This window comes from Cnephaeus nilssonii (assembly GCF_951640355.1).
Source record: "Cnephaeus nilssonii genome assembly, chromosome: 12".
Classification (NCBI taxonomy): Eukaryota; Metazoa; Chordata; class Mammalia; order Chiroptera; family Vespertilionidae; genus Cnephaeus; species Cnephaeus nilssonii.
In genome coordinates this window covers 40787657-40806403 of record NC_137083.1, presented here as the reverse complement: position 1 = coordinate 40806403, position 18747 = coordinate 40787657, and the positions used below count along the sequence as shown (strand labels likewise).

General features: G+C 49.1%; 1 protein-coding gene across 9 annotated transcripts in view; it reads left to right on the top strand.

The window, feature by feature from the left end:
• The window catches only part of ATXN7L1 (ataxin 7 like 1), a 239909-nt gene that overhangs the window by 163709 nt on the left and 57453 nt on the right, over positions 1-18747 (top strand). The window contains exon 1 of one of the 9 annotated variants that reach the window (XM_079785981.1): positions 1342-1660. The exons of 5 other annotated variants lie outside the window; for them this stretch is intronic. Coding sequence is in view for 1 of the 4 variants with exons in the window: in XM_079785979.1 (XP_079642105.1) it covers positions 13556-13580 (25 nt within the window). In the remaining 3 variants the exon portion in view is untranslated. Of the gene's footprint in view, positions 1-1341; positions 1661-7181; positions 11360-13126; positions 13653-18747 lie in introns of those variants that run through there. 3 more of the 9 variants (XM_079785982.1, XM_079785979.1, XM_079785980.1) reach the window with 3 other exon arrangements.

Genomic DNA, 18747 nt, shown 5'->3' with positions numbered 1-18747 from the left:
AGAAAAGGGGCAGCCACTGTGTGGGCTCATATCCACCACCATTGCACTGGTGGCCCCCCAGAACCAGAGGGCCTACAGATACTTTCCAGCATAAATGAGGGTCTGGCCCAAGGTTAGAGTGGCTTTTACAAACAACCTGTTCTACTTGTTACTTTCCCCTAGGCCTCTGGAGTGGGGAATGAACAACATTTTATTCTTCAAATCAGAGCTAGAAGATGGATGGATGGATGGATGGATGGATGGATGGATGGATGGATGGATAAATTGGGGTAGCGGGGGAGGTTTGAGTCCACTCATCAGTTTAAAATTTCTCATTCTTACATCCACACCCCAGTTCTCCTCAGGTAACTCTAAAATTTTATCTGGTTCATTGATGCATTCTGAGAAGGTAGTGGAAAACCTTGTTAAATACCGGGTTTAAACATTCCTTTTTTATTTTATTTTGCCAGATGAGAATACTTTATTCACTGTCACCTGAAGAGAGCACAGACTCCTGTCCTGAGGAGGGTCAAAGGTTGATCCTAACAACCTTAAACTCAAAGGGGAAAGGGAAGCCTTTCTCAGGACCAGGTCAGAAACAGCTGACCCTCCCTTAGCTTCCTACATGGCGCACCGAGCAGGGAACTTGGAAGTCCCTTTCCGGTGTGCTGCTGTTGTTGTTTTTACTTTATTTTAGAGAGAGGAAGAGGGAGGTGGGAGGGAGAGAGACAGAGACACATCAATTTATTGTTCCACTTATTTATGCATTCATTGGTTGATTCTTGTTTGTGCCCTGGCCCGGGGTAAGCCTGCAACCTTGTTGTTTGGGGAGGACGCTCTAACCACCTGAACTACCCAGCGGGGACCCCTTGAAAACTCCACCCAGCACGCCCCTTTTTCCTCCTGTGGGATTTACCAGCGAACACATTCCAGTGCAGTCACTCCAGATGCGTACCAAGGCCTTGGCGTTGGCAAAATCTCTGAAGTCAATCTCTAAGTAAAAAGATGCTGCAAGGAAGCACCCAGTCAGTTCCTTCTAATAACCGCAGATTGTCATGTGACACCTGCCCCTCCCCTTCCCCCATTCTCTCGGAAAACCACCCACCCCACCGATAAACTAGGTTGACCTGTGTCCTTTAATCTGCCAGCATCTACCTTTCTTCCAAGGTGGTGGTAATCTTTTGCTTTTGTTATTTAAGGGCTGCCGGATGCTTGATGGTTACCCAATTGCTCTGGGGCTTTGCATAAACAGTTAACAAAAACACGGCGCACGAGGCGGCCGTTTCGCTTTCTGTGCTTGTTGTTCTTGGCACGGGGTCAGTTCTATGAACTTCTGGTGTCCAACTGGTAGGACCTGAAACTCTGTGTTTAACAAGTGCCTGTAGTCAAAACAGTTGGCGTGTGCGAGCGGGGAGAGCTGGTACCGACTGCAGCTGGCCAGCCGCGGCCCTGGACGTGCCGAACCCCGAAGCGCGGCGATTCCGAGTCGGGGTTGGGCTTCTGTTGTTGTCACGTTGTGAGGTTTTTCTTTCTTGTTTTTTACCCACCCTCCCCACCCCCTTTTTTTTTTTTTTTTTTTTTTGTGACGGCATCCGTGCTCATGTGGATCGCTTCAGGTTCCAAAAGTACAACGTGTTTACAGTCGTCGTAGAATCAGATTAAGTTGGCAGCCTGAGTCTCTGTAAGTGGTTTTAGTTTACGTTTCTTCTTCTAACAGGATGTTTTGCATAATCTTGCTGATCCTGGGTTATTTATAGACCTTTTTCGGAAGGGAAACAAACAACAAAAAAAACAACAACAACACGGGGATGCGTGAGTTTTCTGCTCTGACGGTGGAAAGTGAAATCCGCGCCTGCGGTCGGACAAACGGCCGCGCCCGTGCAGCGGAGCTCTCCGAACCCCTGGGAATGGGTCTCTCCGCCAGGTCACTGGATGGCGCGCCCCAGCGCGGGCTGCGGCCGCCCGGGTCCGATACCCTGCGGAGTGAGCCCGTGGTCTTAGGACGCGTTGTTTTCCTCGGGTCGGTCGCAAACGGAGTGAAATGAAAGTGACGATGCCATTTCCCCTGGGGGTGGATGCAGGGATGGGGTGTCATTCCAAAGGGCCAAGTGGCGGGGGGGGGGGGGGGGGGGGTTGCGATGGTGGTTTGGGCCAACCCGCGGGAGCGGTGTTCGCGGGCGTCCCCAGCCCGCCCCGCAGCGGGTTGGCGGGACTCAGCCTGGGGGAGGGGCACAGGAAGGCTTGAGAGCCGCAGGAAGTTAGTGGGCGCTCAAGTTTGTCCTCGCCTAAATGGCAGTGATACTCAGGTGTTTATAACATTTTGTTTTTTTTTTTAAATAATGAACTGCAAAATGGTAGTTTTGCATACCGTACCGGCTGGTGCATTCTGTTTGACGTTCTGGCCTGGCCTAGGATGTCTGGGTGCCCAGTGAGTGTTTGAATGAGAACTAGAGCGGGGCACGTTTGAAATCACTAAGCCGGAATTAGAGCTCCGTGAAAGGCTTTCCCATAATATTTACTAGAACAGTTGGCTAAAAATTGCTCCGCTTTGCCCACTGAATGGCTGTGTAATTAAATCAGCCCTTGACAGCTACCTTGAGCACCTCCCCTCTCTGTGCCGGCAGCTCGTGGAATTTGCATGGGTAAGTGGCACGTTCATCAGCGTAATGAGCGTGGAGTCCCAGTCTCATGGTCCAGGAGAACGCCGTAAATGAGACACTTCATTGTGCCCGGGGCGAAATGTTTTAAACCAAACAAATCGAAATGGGGGTAGAAAACGCTAAAGCGTACGTACTCTGGGCGGCTTGAAAGGCCTTCGAAGTGGGGAGTTTGCTCTGGGCCCGGTCTTGGGTCCCTCACCGACAGGTTCAACCCGCCCCTCACCCCCAGCATCACCCACTGGCACACACAAATGAAAATGGAGAGTTGAAACGGAAATTTCCAAGGTAGTAAATGTGACCATTAGGCCGAGGCTTGGCGGAGTTATAACTGCTGAGTGCTGCCAAGAGCAGATTTCTTTTTCTCCATGTTTCTCTCATCTATGAAAGCAGTGGGGCTTGGGGGATTTTACTGGGGCGGCGGCGGGGGGCGGGGGGGCTGTTTTTGCAGTCTCCTCTGACCTTGCTTACACAGAATAACGATCAGGCTGCCTTGCTTTCCAGAGCATGCCCGGTGCTTTCTCGTGCTAGCCTCACCGAGCTGGGGAAGGACAAGGCTAGCCCCTTGGTGCCAGGAGGAAAGGCTTGGCTTGGCTAAGCTTGCATAGTGGAGCCGGGGAGCTTGAACTCAGGACCACATTATCCATCAGATCTTCGCTGCTCATTGCCCCATCCAAACTGGGTGAACTGGCTGCACTACAGACATCTCATAGTCTTTGTTCTAATTTGATTCGAATCTGCCCCGTGGAACCGATCCACTTCCCCTTTCCTCCTCCAGGGGATCAGGTTGGGATAGAATTTGAGACCCCTCCCCCTCCCCCCCCCCCTTTTGAAGGCCTCAGGTTTGAGGTGTGTGTTGGTTTGTGTGTATCTTGGCTAGCAGGGATCATGGGGGCTCTCATCCCACTGTGTAAATAACCTCAAAGTGAATGAAGAGATGTGAAGGGACCCTTTAGGCCTTTATGTGGGGAGTTGGAGAGGGATGGCTGTGAATACTGAAAGGTTTCCCAGTCACCCTGCCCTGGGGCTTTTGCATTTGAATTGGCCAAACCCGCCCACCCTGCTATCCTTGGGAAAGTAAAGGCGATGCCATTTGCCAGCCTGTCAGTTCTGTCTAGTAGAGCATGTCACTCCTCCCAGCCCTGCACACATCAGCCTGACAATACCTTTCAAACACCCTCCTTTCTTGCTTTGATTTCCCTCCTACCCCAGGCCCCACCCCCCCACAAGCACCACCACCCCCAGCCAGGAGAGAGCTTAATGACATATCTATTGTTAGATTGATCTCTGAGTCCCGCCTACTCGTGTGTCTGGACCCCTTAGCAGCAGTGAGCATTTGTGGGTTCCTCTCCTCTCGTGGCCCCCAGGAAAGTGGTTCTGTCTGCCCCATACTCTCTGGGAAGCCCGGGGTCTATCAAAGTCTGAGAGTCTGAGGGAGGACCCATGCATCCAGGTAGAACCTGGAATTTGGGTGGATTCCTGGTGAAAAGCAGCGTTGGGCCAGTGGGTCTGATTCAGTTTGTCAAACCTGTGAAGGTGCTGGTGGCGACCTCACTGCCAGTTAGCCCACTCACCCCCATGATCTTCTCCTTTTCTGGAAGGATAACAATGACAAATAGATTCATCACAACCCACAAAGGTAGGAGGCCAAAAAAGAAAGTAAGCTGATAGAAGTTGGTTTCTCCCAGGCTGTGCCTTAGGTCAAGCTGTTTCAGACCAACTGCTGGGTACCTGTAGACTACCTCAGCCTCAGGCCTCCAGGGTGGACAGGATTTGCCAGATGTCAAGAATCGGGAGACTGCCCCCCACCTTGACCTTGCTACAATTTGCCATTGACATGCTACAATTTGCCATTGACATGGCACACCCCAAACCAAGGAGGAAGATGCATTCAATCTCTGATATGTTGGAGGTTTAGGAGTCCCTTGTCCTCTGCCCTCCATACTACACTTTTTCTCCCTTATCCAGTGAACCTGAACAGTTTCTAGGTAAACCAATTATATTAATTTGCCTGGGCTTTCAAATACCAAAGACTAAGAGGCTTAAAGAACTGACATTAATTTTCTTACAATTCTGGAGGCTGGAAGTCCAAGATCAAGGGACCGGCAGGGTTGGTTTCTCCTGAGGCCTCTCTCCTTGGCTTGCAGACGGCTGTCTTCTTGCTGCCTCTTCATATGGTTATCCCTCTATGTGCACATACCCCTAGTGTCTCATACTCTTCTTATAAGATCACTAGTCATATTGGCTTAGGGCCCCACCCTCACTGGCCTCATTTTGACTTAAATATCTCTTTAAAAACCTTATTTCAAATACAGTTACATTCTGAGGTCCTGAGGATTGGCACTTCAACATATGGATTTGGGGTGGAGGGTTCAGAATGCAGCCTGTGACACCAATCAGCTAAGCCTGGTCCTGCTTCAGCTCTGCAGGACCAGCATCAGAGCACTGCGGTAACCACCATGGTATAGAGACTCGTCTGTGACTCGTTCCTGCACATGTGAGTGTGTAGAACCAGGCACCGTCTCTGTGTGGGTGCATCGTCAGGGAAATGCAGCAGGAGAAAGACAGGAATATGTTCAAATGTCACAAGAAGTCACCCAGTGGCTATGAAAGTCTGGGTTAGCTTCCATGCGTCCTGTGATGATTTTTAGGTGACTTCAGCAGCCACCTTTCTTGAGGGAGACTAGTGTAGGGGTAGGGTGAGTGAGAGAGTAGCTTGCAGACCATGCGCTCCAAAAGTCACCTGACAGAAATTGGTGCCTTCCCTCTGGGCCTCTTCCTCCCAAGTGGCTTTCTGAGCAAACTCCCTGATCTGTGAATAGATTCATTGGCATGATCCTCTCAGTGTCTTGCCAATAGTTATATGTAGATATATATTTAAAATCTGCCCTCAGCATTCATCGCTCCTGGAAGTTGGGAAACCAACCTTACATGGACTAGGCGAGGAGAATTTAGCCAGTTATTGCCTCACATTTCAACTGCTGCTCTTTTCCCAGGAGGATATGGTAGGCCATGCCAGTTCTCTCCCCCCTCTTCCCCTCCTATGGGACATCTTGACCCTGAGATGCTAGGGACCTGCAGGCTGGCCTCTTTGTAAACCCCCACCCCCAACCTTGTCTCAGTGAAGACCATTTCTTTCCTGAAGTAAACATCCTCAGCTGAGATAAGAACAGGGTTTCTGGGACCTGCCCTGAGAATGTCCAAACCGAAAGCCTGGTGTTCGTAGAAACTGCCATTCAGGATAGTTCAGGTCAAGCCATGTGGGAGCTAAAAGCAACCCTCCCAGCCCTTCATTACCTGCCAAATCTCTGCTGCAGATTACTCAGGTCCTGGTCTCAACAAGGTGACGATGGAGCAACAAGGTGTTCCTCCTACAGGCTAGCAGAGACTCCATTACCCTTCATCAGCCGGCCTGGGTGTTGGTCTGAGATGAAGGAGAAGGAGATTGCTGCTGGAAAAGGAGATCCGAGATCTGTTCCATTGCAGCAGTCCGGCTGTTCTGTGCTGAAAGACTGCCTTCTGGCAGCCTGTATGCATCTATAGGTTCTTCCTTGGCTTAACAGGCAGGTTTCTACCAATGGAAAGGGTATCTTTGAGAGATTTATAGCAGTAATAATCACAACACTCTTTATTTATGTTTGCTTAGCCTGACTCAACTATTAAACCTCTTTTACATGCCTGATCTCATTGGCTTCTCCCTATTGCCCTGGAAGGGCAGGTACTGCTAACCTCAGAGCATGGAAATTCTGGAAGGATTTCCAGGATTCAGACTCCAGCTCTTGGATGCCAGTGCTCCTTCTATTGATTTCAGCTGCCTGATGGCTATATTTAGATGCCAATAAGAAGGGTAGTTTGTCTGGGAATTGGAAAAAGAGGTCTTTTTCCTATTTTACTTGTTGTCAGTTATAAAGGCAACATCTGGTTGCTCGCTGTGTGCAGGGCCCTGCTCTAAGAGCTTCACCCTTCGTCTTTGCATCCACTGTCAGAGGGCGGCTATTGTTAGCCTCATTTGTCTGTTGTCCATGAGATTCTTACCAGGGAAGATGAAGAAATGTAGGTCAAGTGATACACCTGACTGGCAGGTGACTTAGTAGAGTTACACCTCAAGTGTGCAGTTCACAAGTCACTGTCACGCTGGGGGATTGTGTCGAGTTGCATACTTGACCCTGTCCTCTTCCACATTATAAATAAGGATTTGGAAGGAGAATGGCAGGCTTGTCAACTTTTCAGGTGGTAGATTTGGGAGGGAGAATGGTTACGTTAATGGGTCGGGGGTCCAAAAAGATCTCAACAGCCTGGAACTGTGGACTCATTCCAACAAGATGACGTTTTTAAAGGGTACCTGGGGATACGCAGCTTGGCAGCAACGTATATGAAATAAGACAGGAGTGATGCAGCTACCGGAAATAAAATCTTCAGGCTGGTTCTTCAGCTGCATTTATAGGAGAATAATATCCAAAACCACGAGGAGCTGCACAGCCCCCATCTGTAATGTTCTCCCTTCTGAGTTCCACGGCTTAGGAAGGACAGTGGGAGCTAAAGAGGACCCAGAGGTCAGGAGGAATAGTGAAAATGACATTTTGTGAGGAATGGTTTTAAAAAACATCTGGGGATATTTAGCCTGGAGAATGATTTCAAGGAACAGATACTTGGCAAGGTGCCCTATGGAAGGGGCACTGGACTGGTTCTGGGTGACACCTTAGGGCAGAAACGGGACTAATGTGCAGGCATTATTGAGCAGCTCCGGGTAGGGAAGAACTATCACCTGGTGTGCACTCGGAAAGCTCCATCCAGTCAGGGACCTGCAGTTGAGAAGCCAGGCTGGGCGGCCGCTTGTCCCCAGTGCTGCGGCGGTGACCACAGCCCCCCGGAAGGGGGCTGACAGGGGTTAGCAGAGCATGATTACCTGTGGGGTGTCTTGCCTATTGGGAATCTGTTACTCTGTACCATTTTAGGGTCTAAGACCTGGGTCCCTTTGATGGAAGTAATTCCGTCATTGGAATGGCAATTCCTTTGGTGAAAATGACCGCTATATCAGGCATGAGAGGGCTGCCAGAGGGGAGCTGTGCCTCAGTGTCCCATTTGTAAATAGCACAGCCTGCCGTGCACATATGTGTGCACGTGTGCGTGTGTGTGCATTTTTGGCAAATAACACTTTTCCATGAACCTGAATTGGCCATGTGTAAGAACTGCTATGCTGCCCTGGCCAGTGTGGCTCAGTTGTGGAGCATTGACCTGTGCACCAAAAGGTAGCTGGTTCAATGCTGGGTCAGAGCACATATCCAGGTTGAGCATTCTAATCAATGTTTCTGTCTTCTGTTCTCTCTCTCTCAAGTCAATTTAAAAAAAAAAAAAAAAAAAAAAAAAGAACTGCAGTGTTGGAGTCCCTGCCTGCCCTGTCCTGATGGCCACCTTCATTACCTTAACTTAAAAATTACCTCCTTTAAGGGATTCCAAGAAGGGCCTTGAAGGTAATTTTCAGTTACCCTGAAACTGATGGTTCTGTTTGTGGATTGTCCTGGCCCTTGTATTCTGCAGGGCTTTTTATTATTATTATTGAGGTGAAATCCACTTAACACAAAATTAACAGTTTTAAAGCGAACAATTCTGTGGCATTGAGTACATTCACAATGTTGTGCAACCACTACTAGTACTTCTATCTAGTTCCAGATGTTTCATCACTTTAAATAAAACTTCATGCCCATTAAGCAGTTATTTCCCCTTCTGTCTTCCCCCAGTCCCTGGCAGCCACCAATCTGTTTTCAATCTCAATGGATTTACCTATTCTGGACAGTCATCTGGATAATTAATACAATTCGTGACCTCTTTCTGGCTTCTTTCATTTGCCTAGTGTTTCCTAGATTCTCCCAGTTGTAGCATGTATTAGCACTATATTTCTTTTTATGGCTGAATAATATTCCTGTATGTGTATATACCACAATTTGTTTATTCATTCATCCATTGATGGGCATTTAGGTTGTTTCCATCTTTTAATTATTGCAAATGGTGCTTTTATGAACCTTCATATACAAGGATTTGTTTGAGTACCTGTTTTCCATTCTTTGGGGTATATGTCTCATAGTAGAATTGTTGGATCATTTGGTAATCCTATGTTTAATATTTTGAGGAACCCCAACGGTGCCCAAGGGTTCCAATTTCCATTTCATTTTGTTTCATTTTGTTTTGTTTTGATCTATAGCCATCCTAGTAGGTATACAGTGGTAGGTATCTGATTGTGATTTTGATTTGCATCTCCCTAGTAACTAAAAATGTTGATCATCTTTTCATATGTTTGTTGGCTGTATGCATATCTTCTTTGGGGAAATACCTGTTGAGGTCCTTTGCCCATTTTTTTTAATGGGGTTGAGCCTGCCTGTTTCTGTATTTAGGATTAAGGTTCTAAACTTCCTGCTCTTCAGATGCTAGAGCAGTGTAAATATTGCGTCTTTTTAGCTTAAGCCACCTGTTTTCTGAGAACTTAGGCCACTTATTACCTTGGCACCTGCGATGAAGAGAGAGAACCGGGTGAAAGAGGCAGGGCAGAGTGCTCCAGGAGGACCCATGGCCTCTGAGAGAGCTGGCCCACGGCAACTGTGCAAATCTCTGTCCTCCCGGTCATCCTGGAACTCAGAAGACAGATTCTAGGAAAACTATTTACATTTCTCTGGAAAGACTCGGGCTCCTGGGCCACAGGGCCTGCCCTTTCACCTGTGTTTTTTCTAAGTATTGCAACATCCAGCAGGCCTCCTCTTGCTTCTGAGGTGAGCAAGTGTGCCCACGAGCTCTTGACCTGCTGGCCTAGGGTCTGGACGACAAGGCTCACAGCCTTACCCTCAGGTAAAGCTGCAAAGGACGGGAAAGGAGGGCTGGATGCTTCTTCCAGTGGGGCTGGGTCAGGTGGGTGGTCAGGTCACTCCCCCCTCGTTCTCACTGACTCCATTCCAAAGAAATGGAATTGTACAAACCAGTTCTGCTATGCCAACCAGCACAGCCCCCTCAAAATCAATCAAAAACTGATGAATTCTTCATTCTGGGGGGAAAAAAACGCTCTGCAAGAGGGGAAGAGGAAGCCAAGAACCTAGAGGCTCAATGTCATGGTCTCCTGGATGATTCTCCCCTGGGAGACTCCCTCCCTCTGGTTTTGGTTAACATGTTCAGCTGCTGACAGGATGGTTCCAACCTGAGCCCGCCTCACCATGAGACTTAGGCACTGCCTAGCTTGTGTGGCATGGTTCAAAATGATGCTACCTCTCCCCAAAGTAAGAAATGCTCCTTAAAAGCCATACTTGTGGGTCTTGGAAACTTTTATCTCTTTAACGGTTTGTTTTTATTTTTCCTTATTAAAAGGTATATCCTCAGCCCTGGCCGGTGTGCTCAGTGGTTAGAGAGATGGCCCGCACACCGAAGGGTCGCAGGTTCGATTCCTGGTCAAGGGCACGTATCTGGGTTGTAGTTTCGAACCCTGATACCAGTCAAGGTGCATGCGGGAGGCAACCAATCCATTTGTCTCTCTCACATCGATGCTCTCCCCCCACACACACACTCCTTTCCACTCTCTCTAAAAAAAAAAAAAAATCAATGAAAAAAATATCCTCAGCTGAGGATTAACAAAACAAAACCAAAAAAAGGGCATATACTCCTTAGCCAGGGTCAACTAAAGATTTATCAGGTAATAGCCAGATTTTACAAAGAAATATTGGATGAAGCGCAGGAGAGATCCTAGTAGAAGATGAAATTGCCCAAAACATACTCTACCACTAGGGTGTTGTTGTTTTTTAATGAGTTGAAATTTACATAACAAAATTAATCATTTTAAAGCATGCAGTTCAGTGGCACTGAGCCCATTCATAATGTTGTGCAACCATCACCTCTACATAGTTCAAAAACATTGTCATCACCCCCAGAAGAGACCCTAGACCAAGTAAGCAGCTACTCCCCACCCCCTTCTTCCCCAGCCCCTGGTAATCACTAATCTGCTTTCTGGATATTTCATGTCAATGGAATTGTACAACATGTGACCTTTTGTGAACTATTGTTGTTTTGAAACACCCCACCCCCCACTCCCCTGCAGTCTACTGTCCTTTGCCAGGATCAGGGCATCAACTTCTGAAATATCCAGAATGAATGAAAATTCCCTGCATAAATTAATAGTTCAAATGTCCCACGAAAATGAAAACTCCCTGCATGAATTGATAGCTTAAATGTCCCACAAAAGTATTTTTCCATCTTTATAATGATGTCTCTACTCTCTCGGAAGCAGAGTGCTAGGCATTGCTGGGGACTCTGCTCATCAGGATCCGCAGGCCCCGAGGGAAGGGGAGAGGAAAGCCCTGAGGCTCTGCAGGCTGCGGGGCCCAGCAGCTCGCACGTGGCCCTCACACTGTGGGGCTGTAGGAAGGCCCGGCCCTTCCCCAGCAGGGACTGTTCAGATCAGCCATCAGCCCCAGAGGAGCCCGCTGCCTCCGACCACACCTTGTGTGTGCAGTTCAGGAAACCCCAAGTTCGTCTGCCAAATTCAGGATACAACCCTGACTGTTCCGGGCTTTTCTTTCTGCCTTTCCCTAATCGCATCTGGGCGTGCTCTCTTAAAGGGGAAGTGGTGCGTTCTGACTGGCCAGGGCCCTCCGCCAGAAGCCAGGAAACGTCTCCCACAAGTCGCATTGCCCAGCGTGTCACAGGCTCAGCCTCCTTATCCTAACGGCAAGGCTGCCTCCCCGGGATGTGTAAGTGTGAGCACAGGGCACGTTGGCCACAGAGGACGTGTGGGGCTGGGCCCAGGTCACAGGATAGAGAGCCTGGCAGGCGGAGCGTGCTGTCAGCCGAGGACCCAGTTAGCGAGCCTGAGCGTTAGCAGAGCCGGTGCTCCGGGCTGTGGGCTGGCGAGGCGTGGAGTGGGGAGATTTGCTGCCTCAGAAAGAGGTCAGGAGTAGGAGGCTGGGTTGGGGACCAGTCTATTTTGGACAGCCCTTCTGGAGGCACATGCCTCGGGGCCTGGGCAGGAATGGAGTGGAAAATTTCGTAGCACACCTGTCCTAGCACCGGGAAGCCAGCGGGAGGGAACCTCACCAACGTGTCACCCCCACTTCTCTGCCTTTACGTGCAGCTCCAACGATAGGCATTTTTCTCTTCGGCAGTTATTTGTCTTTGTCGTTTGTAAATGTGGTTTGTGTTAGGAAATGTTGCGGGTCTCTTTTACTCAAACTTTAAAATTGCTTGAAACCAGTGACCTGTGTTTTTCCTTCCGTCCTATTCTTGGATGGTGCTGAGTCCCGTGTGTGCGCACAGTGGGCCCTGAGTAAACCGTGGTGGCCGGCCCGCTGACGGACCGGTTGGCGCAGCAGGGTGATTGGCAGTGTACCTGGCCTGGCTTCTAGCTCGGGTTTAGTTTCCTGCATGCTCACGGAGAAGTTAAGGGGAAAGCTCACACACGCTCGCGCACACACGCAGCCAGTTACTAACCCAATGCCAACAGTGAGGGACTGGTGGGAAGACAGACCCTTGCTGTGTTTTAGACTCCTTTCTGCCCTCGATTTTTTTTGTTTGCATGGTGGTGATAGTTGCCCTTACGTCATGTAAAAAGCTTTTTGTTTTCACCCAAATAATTCAGACCTTCTGCTCCTGAAGAAGAGGTCAGAGGGCAGCAGAAGGAGGCTAGAGAGGGGCTGGGGGAGAGGGGAAGTGTGTCTCTGTTGGCATATATTGACAGGGCACAACCACACCCTATTTCAAGACAACTTCCTGTTTGCCACTGCCAACTGCCACTCCAAGAAGAACAGAAATGGTTCCGTTATTAGTGGCTGCTGGGGGACCCCGGCAGCCTCTGGGTGAGCGGTTCTGGGGGGCGCTGGGAGCTTAGCAGCGAGTTGAGGTTTTGCTCCTTCCATTGCGGGAGATGATGGTCCTGCACCCTGGAACCCGGAGGCCGAGACGCGGTGGCCTCTCCTTGCTCAGACTGTGTTCCTTAGACTGTGCTCCAGGAGGATTCTGGTAAACGGGCTAGTCTGCATGCAGGGAGGGAGAAGGCCGAGAACCGCCCACTTCGGACAGCTACTGCTTGTGTTTTGTTTCAATGTGAACAGTGTCATGTATCAGGGGAGCTTATGTGAGTTGGCACCGTGGTAGCCAGCGTCCATGTGTCATTAGTCCTCACGACACTCGTCTCTTCAATAGTGAACATAGTGAGTGTGTCTATAGGAGCGAGACCCTGGGCTAAATGCCAGGATAAAAGGCTGAGCAAGGAGGGCTCCCGAGGAGGGCTCAGGGGCAGGGGCCTGGCCCAGTACCCCGATGGTCACGGGTGATGTGCGCTGAGATGGGGCCCTCGGTGTGCTGTCGGGCACCTTCCCACGCGTAACCCTGTGATATAGGCATTATTGTTGCCATTGGGGTAGATAAGGAGACTGGGGCTCGTGGGGTTAAGTTATTTGCCCAAGTCACAGAGCTAATGAGTGACAAAGCTGGGATTTGAGCCCAGATCTTTCTGATTCCAGAGACAGAAGTGTTGGGTCCATATTGCTGGTGACTCACAAAGCTGGTGCAGAGCATGAGAATCCCCTCAGGACCTTTTTTAAAAATACAGGTTTGGGGGCCCTGGCCCTGCTGTGCCAGGGGTGAGGAGCGCTCTGCTAAACCAGGAGGCCCCCGAGGTGTAAGCGAGGCCTGGGTGCTTCCTCTGCCTCATGCAGCAGGACCCGCCCTCCCTTCCTGGAGGTGTGGCAGGGCATGCCTGTGCCAGGGACAGGGCTTTGTGATGTGCTTAACCCAGGCCCTTGGGTGAAGGCCACTGATGATGCTCGCCTCACGGCAGTATTGGGAAGAGTCAGTCTATCTTCTCCCCAAAGATCCCTCAGACTGTGCCTCCGGCTTCAAGATACTTTAGTTGCTGCTACACCTGTCCCTTTAGTGCCCCTGAGGCCAGGATGATGTCAGCTGTGCCATCTTCAGGTAGAATGCAGCAGCTCATCCTAAAACTGGAAGCCACGACTTTTCGCCCAGGGTGGTGATAGTTGTTTTAATGTACGTTTTCATGTATCAGGGGAGCTTATGTGATGGCTCCTATGTTGAAACACGTGTGACTTGGGTGTGTTGGGCGGTGGTGATGGGCAGTCACTCTGATGGAGAAGTTCCATCCAGTGGAATTCCTTGTCAACCCCTCCACTCCATGTGGCTCCAGACACATGGGAACGGCGGGGGCCATAAAGGCCTAATGGTAACAGGATTGCAGAGTCCCCCAGACCAGGGGGGCTCTTCCCTGGCCTCAGATCCTTCAGGCAGCAACTTGCCTCCTGCAGGGAGCCTGTTCCCCACCACTCAGGGTGGCCAGCCCAGAATCTGGGGAGTGTCTCCCCGCTCTGGGGGAACCCTCTGCAATGACAGCGTCTATCTTGTCACCACGTTATAGCTCAGCGCCTGACACATGGTCAGTGCCAAGGAAATGAGTGAATGAATGAGATTTGACTTCAACACATGTTTTCTCTCCTTCCTACCTTTGTATTTGCACTTGTCTTCTCCCCTTTGACCTCTGGTTAAGCATATGTTAGTGTTTTTCTTGTTTGTTTGTTTGTTTGAAATCTTTTTATTGTGTGGACTTAAAAAGCTTTAACAGAAACAAAGCCTATTAAGCAATTCATCCTATAGGCTTCTCTTTTTTTCATCTAAATACATTATATATCAATATATATATATATAATATATGTCTTCAATGTTTTATGTTTTTATAAAGTAATGATTTTTGTGACATTCTTAGTTTTCTTGTGGATTTGGATTTTCATGTATCAGGGGAGCTTATATGAAGTGTCTACTGAGAGTTGGCACCGTGGTAGCCACCGTCCATGTGTCATCAATCCTCACAACACCCACTTCTTTAACAGTGGACACAGTGAGACCCTGGGCTAAATGCCAGGGATAATAGACTGAACAAGACACCTGCCCTGGAAATTTCCTTAAATTTGAGATAACCCTCATACCTGTCATTTTCAGTTATTTTATTTAAAATCATTTGGGTTGATTTTGGTGTGTTTTACTATTGTAAACAGTGCTGCTGAAAATACCTTTGAACTTTCGGGTGTGGGGGGAAGGGGAGGAGCAGGGCCGGTGATATTTCCTTGAGGTCTATTTTCCAGACTAAAATAACCAAATCACCCAATCAAAGGCTATAAGTGTGTTTTAGTTCCTGTTTATAATCACCAGGTTGCTCTCCAGAGGCCTGTCATTCCTTGAAAGTGCCCCCAGCGGTGTGGACATGGGCTTGTTTCCCCATAGGTCTGTGTTTGCTGTGTGGTTTGTTTCTTTTCCTTTGAGCTAGGGTAGGTGTCTAGTGAGGTCATCCTTAGGGGCTGATGGCAATATTTCGGGGCCCTGGAAATCCTACCTGGGACTCCCCAAACCCTACCCAGTGGTCGTTGGTGCCCCAAATTTGTGCCCTAGTATAAATAACCAATACAAGAGTAGGTGCGAGGTAGAACGCTGCTACCAAGGGGGAGAGATAGGGAGGATACCACGTTCTTGAACTTCCAAGTTGTGTTCTGGGCCAGCTCTGAAAATGGGGAGTGCTTTATCAGGAATCATCTTAGAGGTTGTGTTGCTGAAGTGCAGAGGGAAGAGGACATCCCAGCAGTGTGGCATGGTGGAGAGGGTACTGGCTCCAGGGCCAGGCAGGCCTGGACTCTCCTCCCAGCTGCTGAGGTCTGCATGACCTTGTCTTGTTTCATGACCTTTCTGAGCTTTAACTTCCCATCTATAATAAGGAACTAACAGTACCCACTTGTGGGGTTTGTTGGATAGATGACGTGAGCTGGCACACAGTAGGCGCTCAAGAAATGCTGCTCCTCACCCTGGCTGTCATGGTTCAGTTGGTTGGAGTATCATCCCATTCACCAAAATGTCTCAGGTTCAATTCCCGGTCAGGGACACGTACCTAGGTTGTGGGTTTGATCCTCGTCAGGGCGCTTATAGGAGGCTGCCGATCTCTCTTTCTCTCTCTCTCTCTCTCTCTCTCTCCCCTCTCCCCGCCCCCTCTCTAAAAACCAGTGAATATGTCCTCGGGTGAGGATTTAAAAAAAAGAAATGCTGCTTCTCTTCCTGACCACATACAGTGACCCCATCACCCAGAAACCAACCCAGAGCCTGGGGGATTTAAGGTCTGAACGTGTGAGCCACCAGCCCACTCTGGCATTTGTCACCGTGCCCGGGGCAGTGCATGCTGCCTGGCAGTGGGTGGGAGTGAGAGAGGAAAAGAAGACCCAGTAGAAGAGTAGAAGCTAATTGGTGACAGGCACCATGCTGTCAGGAAAGCCCCTCCGCCCCCACCCCCTCCCCAGCCACACAGGCCCTGGTATCTTTTAAAGAGGCACTCACTCCAGCCTAAGAGGGGGAGGGGGTGTGCTCCAGACAAGCTCACAAGCGCTCCTGGCACATGAACTGCTTGGCATGCTCTGCCTGCCATTCACGGCCTGCACAGCCACTTGACTTCCCTGTGTCTTCATTTCCTCCCCTGCTGAGGAAGGCTGATTCAATATCCCTCTTCTGACCACCGTGGCACTGTATTTAGTGCCTCACTACAGTTGTGGCAAGTGAGACCACAAGCTCAGATCCTGGCCCCTGCCCCTCCACTTCATAGCCTTGTGGCTTCGGGCAAGTCTCTCAAAGGCAGTTGGCCTCAGTTTCCATAGCTGTAAATTGGGGATAGACCTGCCTTACCAAGTGCTTCCTGCCCGGTTCCCCTTGCTGAGGCCTGTGCTCTGCCCCTCACCCTCCAGCTGCAGTTACTTTGGGGAGGAGGTCCTTGAAACTCCAAGTTGTCCTTTACGGAAAGCATCCTGACTACAGCTCCTAACGCAGATGGAATTCATTGATAAAATAGGACCTGGCTAATGATTTGCCAGGTACCTGCCCTCGGAGGTGGAGGCTGAAGGAGACTTGGCGCTGTCAAATGAGAAAGGCAGGTGCTAGTCTAAGCCCAGAGTGAGCTCGCACCCCATGGGGGCCACGAGGAACTGTGGTGCTCTAAGTGTTGGGAGGGGGTTGGCCCCTTAAAAACCATGTTGGAAAATTTCCAACAAGTTCTTTCTAAAACCGGTACAGGATGCCACATGGGTGCTGGGGGCCAGCTCATTCACGAGGCGTCTGTGCCGAGGTTCGCAATGCAGGACGTTGGTGCTGTGTGAAAATATCTCAGTGAATTAGCACGGGGAGAGGACAGGGCTCTGGATTTTGACTAAAATGGTCTGAGAACCTGGTGGATTTTACCTGCAGAGAGTAAGGGGAGAGAATTGTGGAGACACCAGGGTTCCCTGCGCTTAATAAAGATGTTTAGAATTCTGAGAGTCGAGGTCTCCAAGCGCCCGCCCAACTGGTCTCCAGGATTGTGCCCTGGAGTGACACAGGGACTGTTAAGGTGCCTATGGGGAAGCGTGGTCTTAGGACGGCCAGCTGCTGAGGCCGTGGTCTGGACCTCCTGTGGTGGAAGTGTGAAAAACTAAAAGGATTTGGCTTTGTATTTCTTTGGTCCTGGTCCCCAACACTTTGGACTTGAGGTCTCAGGCTGTGGCATGGGGTTGCTGATTGGTACCTAAAAGCTGCCCCAACACCTGGTTTCTTTCCTCTCCCTCGGGGAGTCAGGTGCCCTGCTGGAATGCCCAATCACAGGAGGGGGCAGCGGGCGCTCCCAGGTGGTTCCCATCTGCTGCAGCACCTTCTGGCATTTCACGGTGGTAGAGCTTAGAGTTAAGACCACGGGCTGTAAAGACGTGCCCAGATCTGATGTTTCCTAGTTCCCGACCCTGGGCAACTCAGACCTCTGAGCCTCAGTTTCCTCGGCTGTAGAACAGAGATATTGCAGGAACTAAATGCTTTAAGGTAAATCAAGTGTTCAGTAGTCTTAATAAATAGGAAAGTCTTAATAAATTATTATTACTGTTGGCCAGAGGACAGGATGAGGGAGACCAGAGGTTGCTGATCCCAGAGCATGCATCTAGGCTGTGTTTGATGTAGTAGACACTTAACTCTGTATGGGTGTTCCCACAGTGGTTTTATGTTTCGCTTCAGTAGGTGAATGGTACTCATATTCAACATTCGCAGAATAATTGGTTTGATCTTTCTGTCACACAGTCTGGAAAGAAATGTGTTGCAATAAACTAGCAAACTTGCCCTGTACCTCAAAGAAAATATCCTAAATCACTTTTGAAATAAATTGGGGTTTTTTTTTAAATAAAAAAAAGCTAGACAGTAAGTAAATAGTAAGAGAGTGACTAAGTAATTAAGAGCATGTCAATGATTGAGGATTACCTAACCATTTCAAATGACCTGTGTATGGGAGTTAGGAATGTATAAATGGAATAATGTCCATTGAAAAAGAATAACCCAAAATATCCATTGATTAGAGTCTTGTTAACACATCTGTGTACATTAACAAAGAATGAGAAACTGTGAAGGGACAGGCTCTTTTTCTCTAAAATTGCTTCAGTCTAGAAAAGATTTTAACAATGAATATGAAGTACAATGTTCTATAAAATCTTTCTGGGAAGGGCAAATGGAATTTAAATAATTATAAATGCCTACCTAAGGCATTCCTTTGGCCAAAACAGGGGGGGGGAGGGGCGGGAAATGAGTAAGCCCAAAGTAGATGAAGGCTTGTATCATCAGAACGATTGTAAAATAAAGCTGGACCCTTTACTCAGGGACATTCTACCTGCACCGCAACATTTTTTTTTACAAGAAACTAAGACCCTGTCTTCTCCTATCACCCACTCACCCCACCTCTCTGCCAAATACAAAACCTTGTAAGTAATCTATGGTCGGGTCCTTACCGGTCAGGGAAACACAGATGGAATAGGAATGGATCTTTCTGAAAAGATCCCCCCACTCTGCCTGAACCGGGACCAGTTCTGCCCATGTTCAAAGCTTAACTGAGTGAAGTGTGGGAGCCAGCTCCCGAGGGAAGCTGCTCGCTCGGACCATGGTCCCCACTCCAAATGCTCCCACAGCCTCCCTTGCAGGCCCCAGGGAGAGAGCTTGAAACAGTGGTAGATTGACTTAAGTCCGAACAACAGGGAACAGTTTATATGTAGAAAATAACTTTTTTAATCTGACCATTATGATACAAACACACACA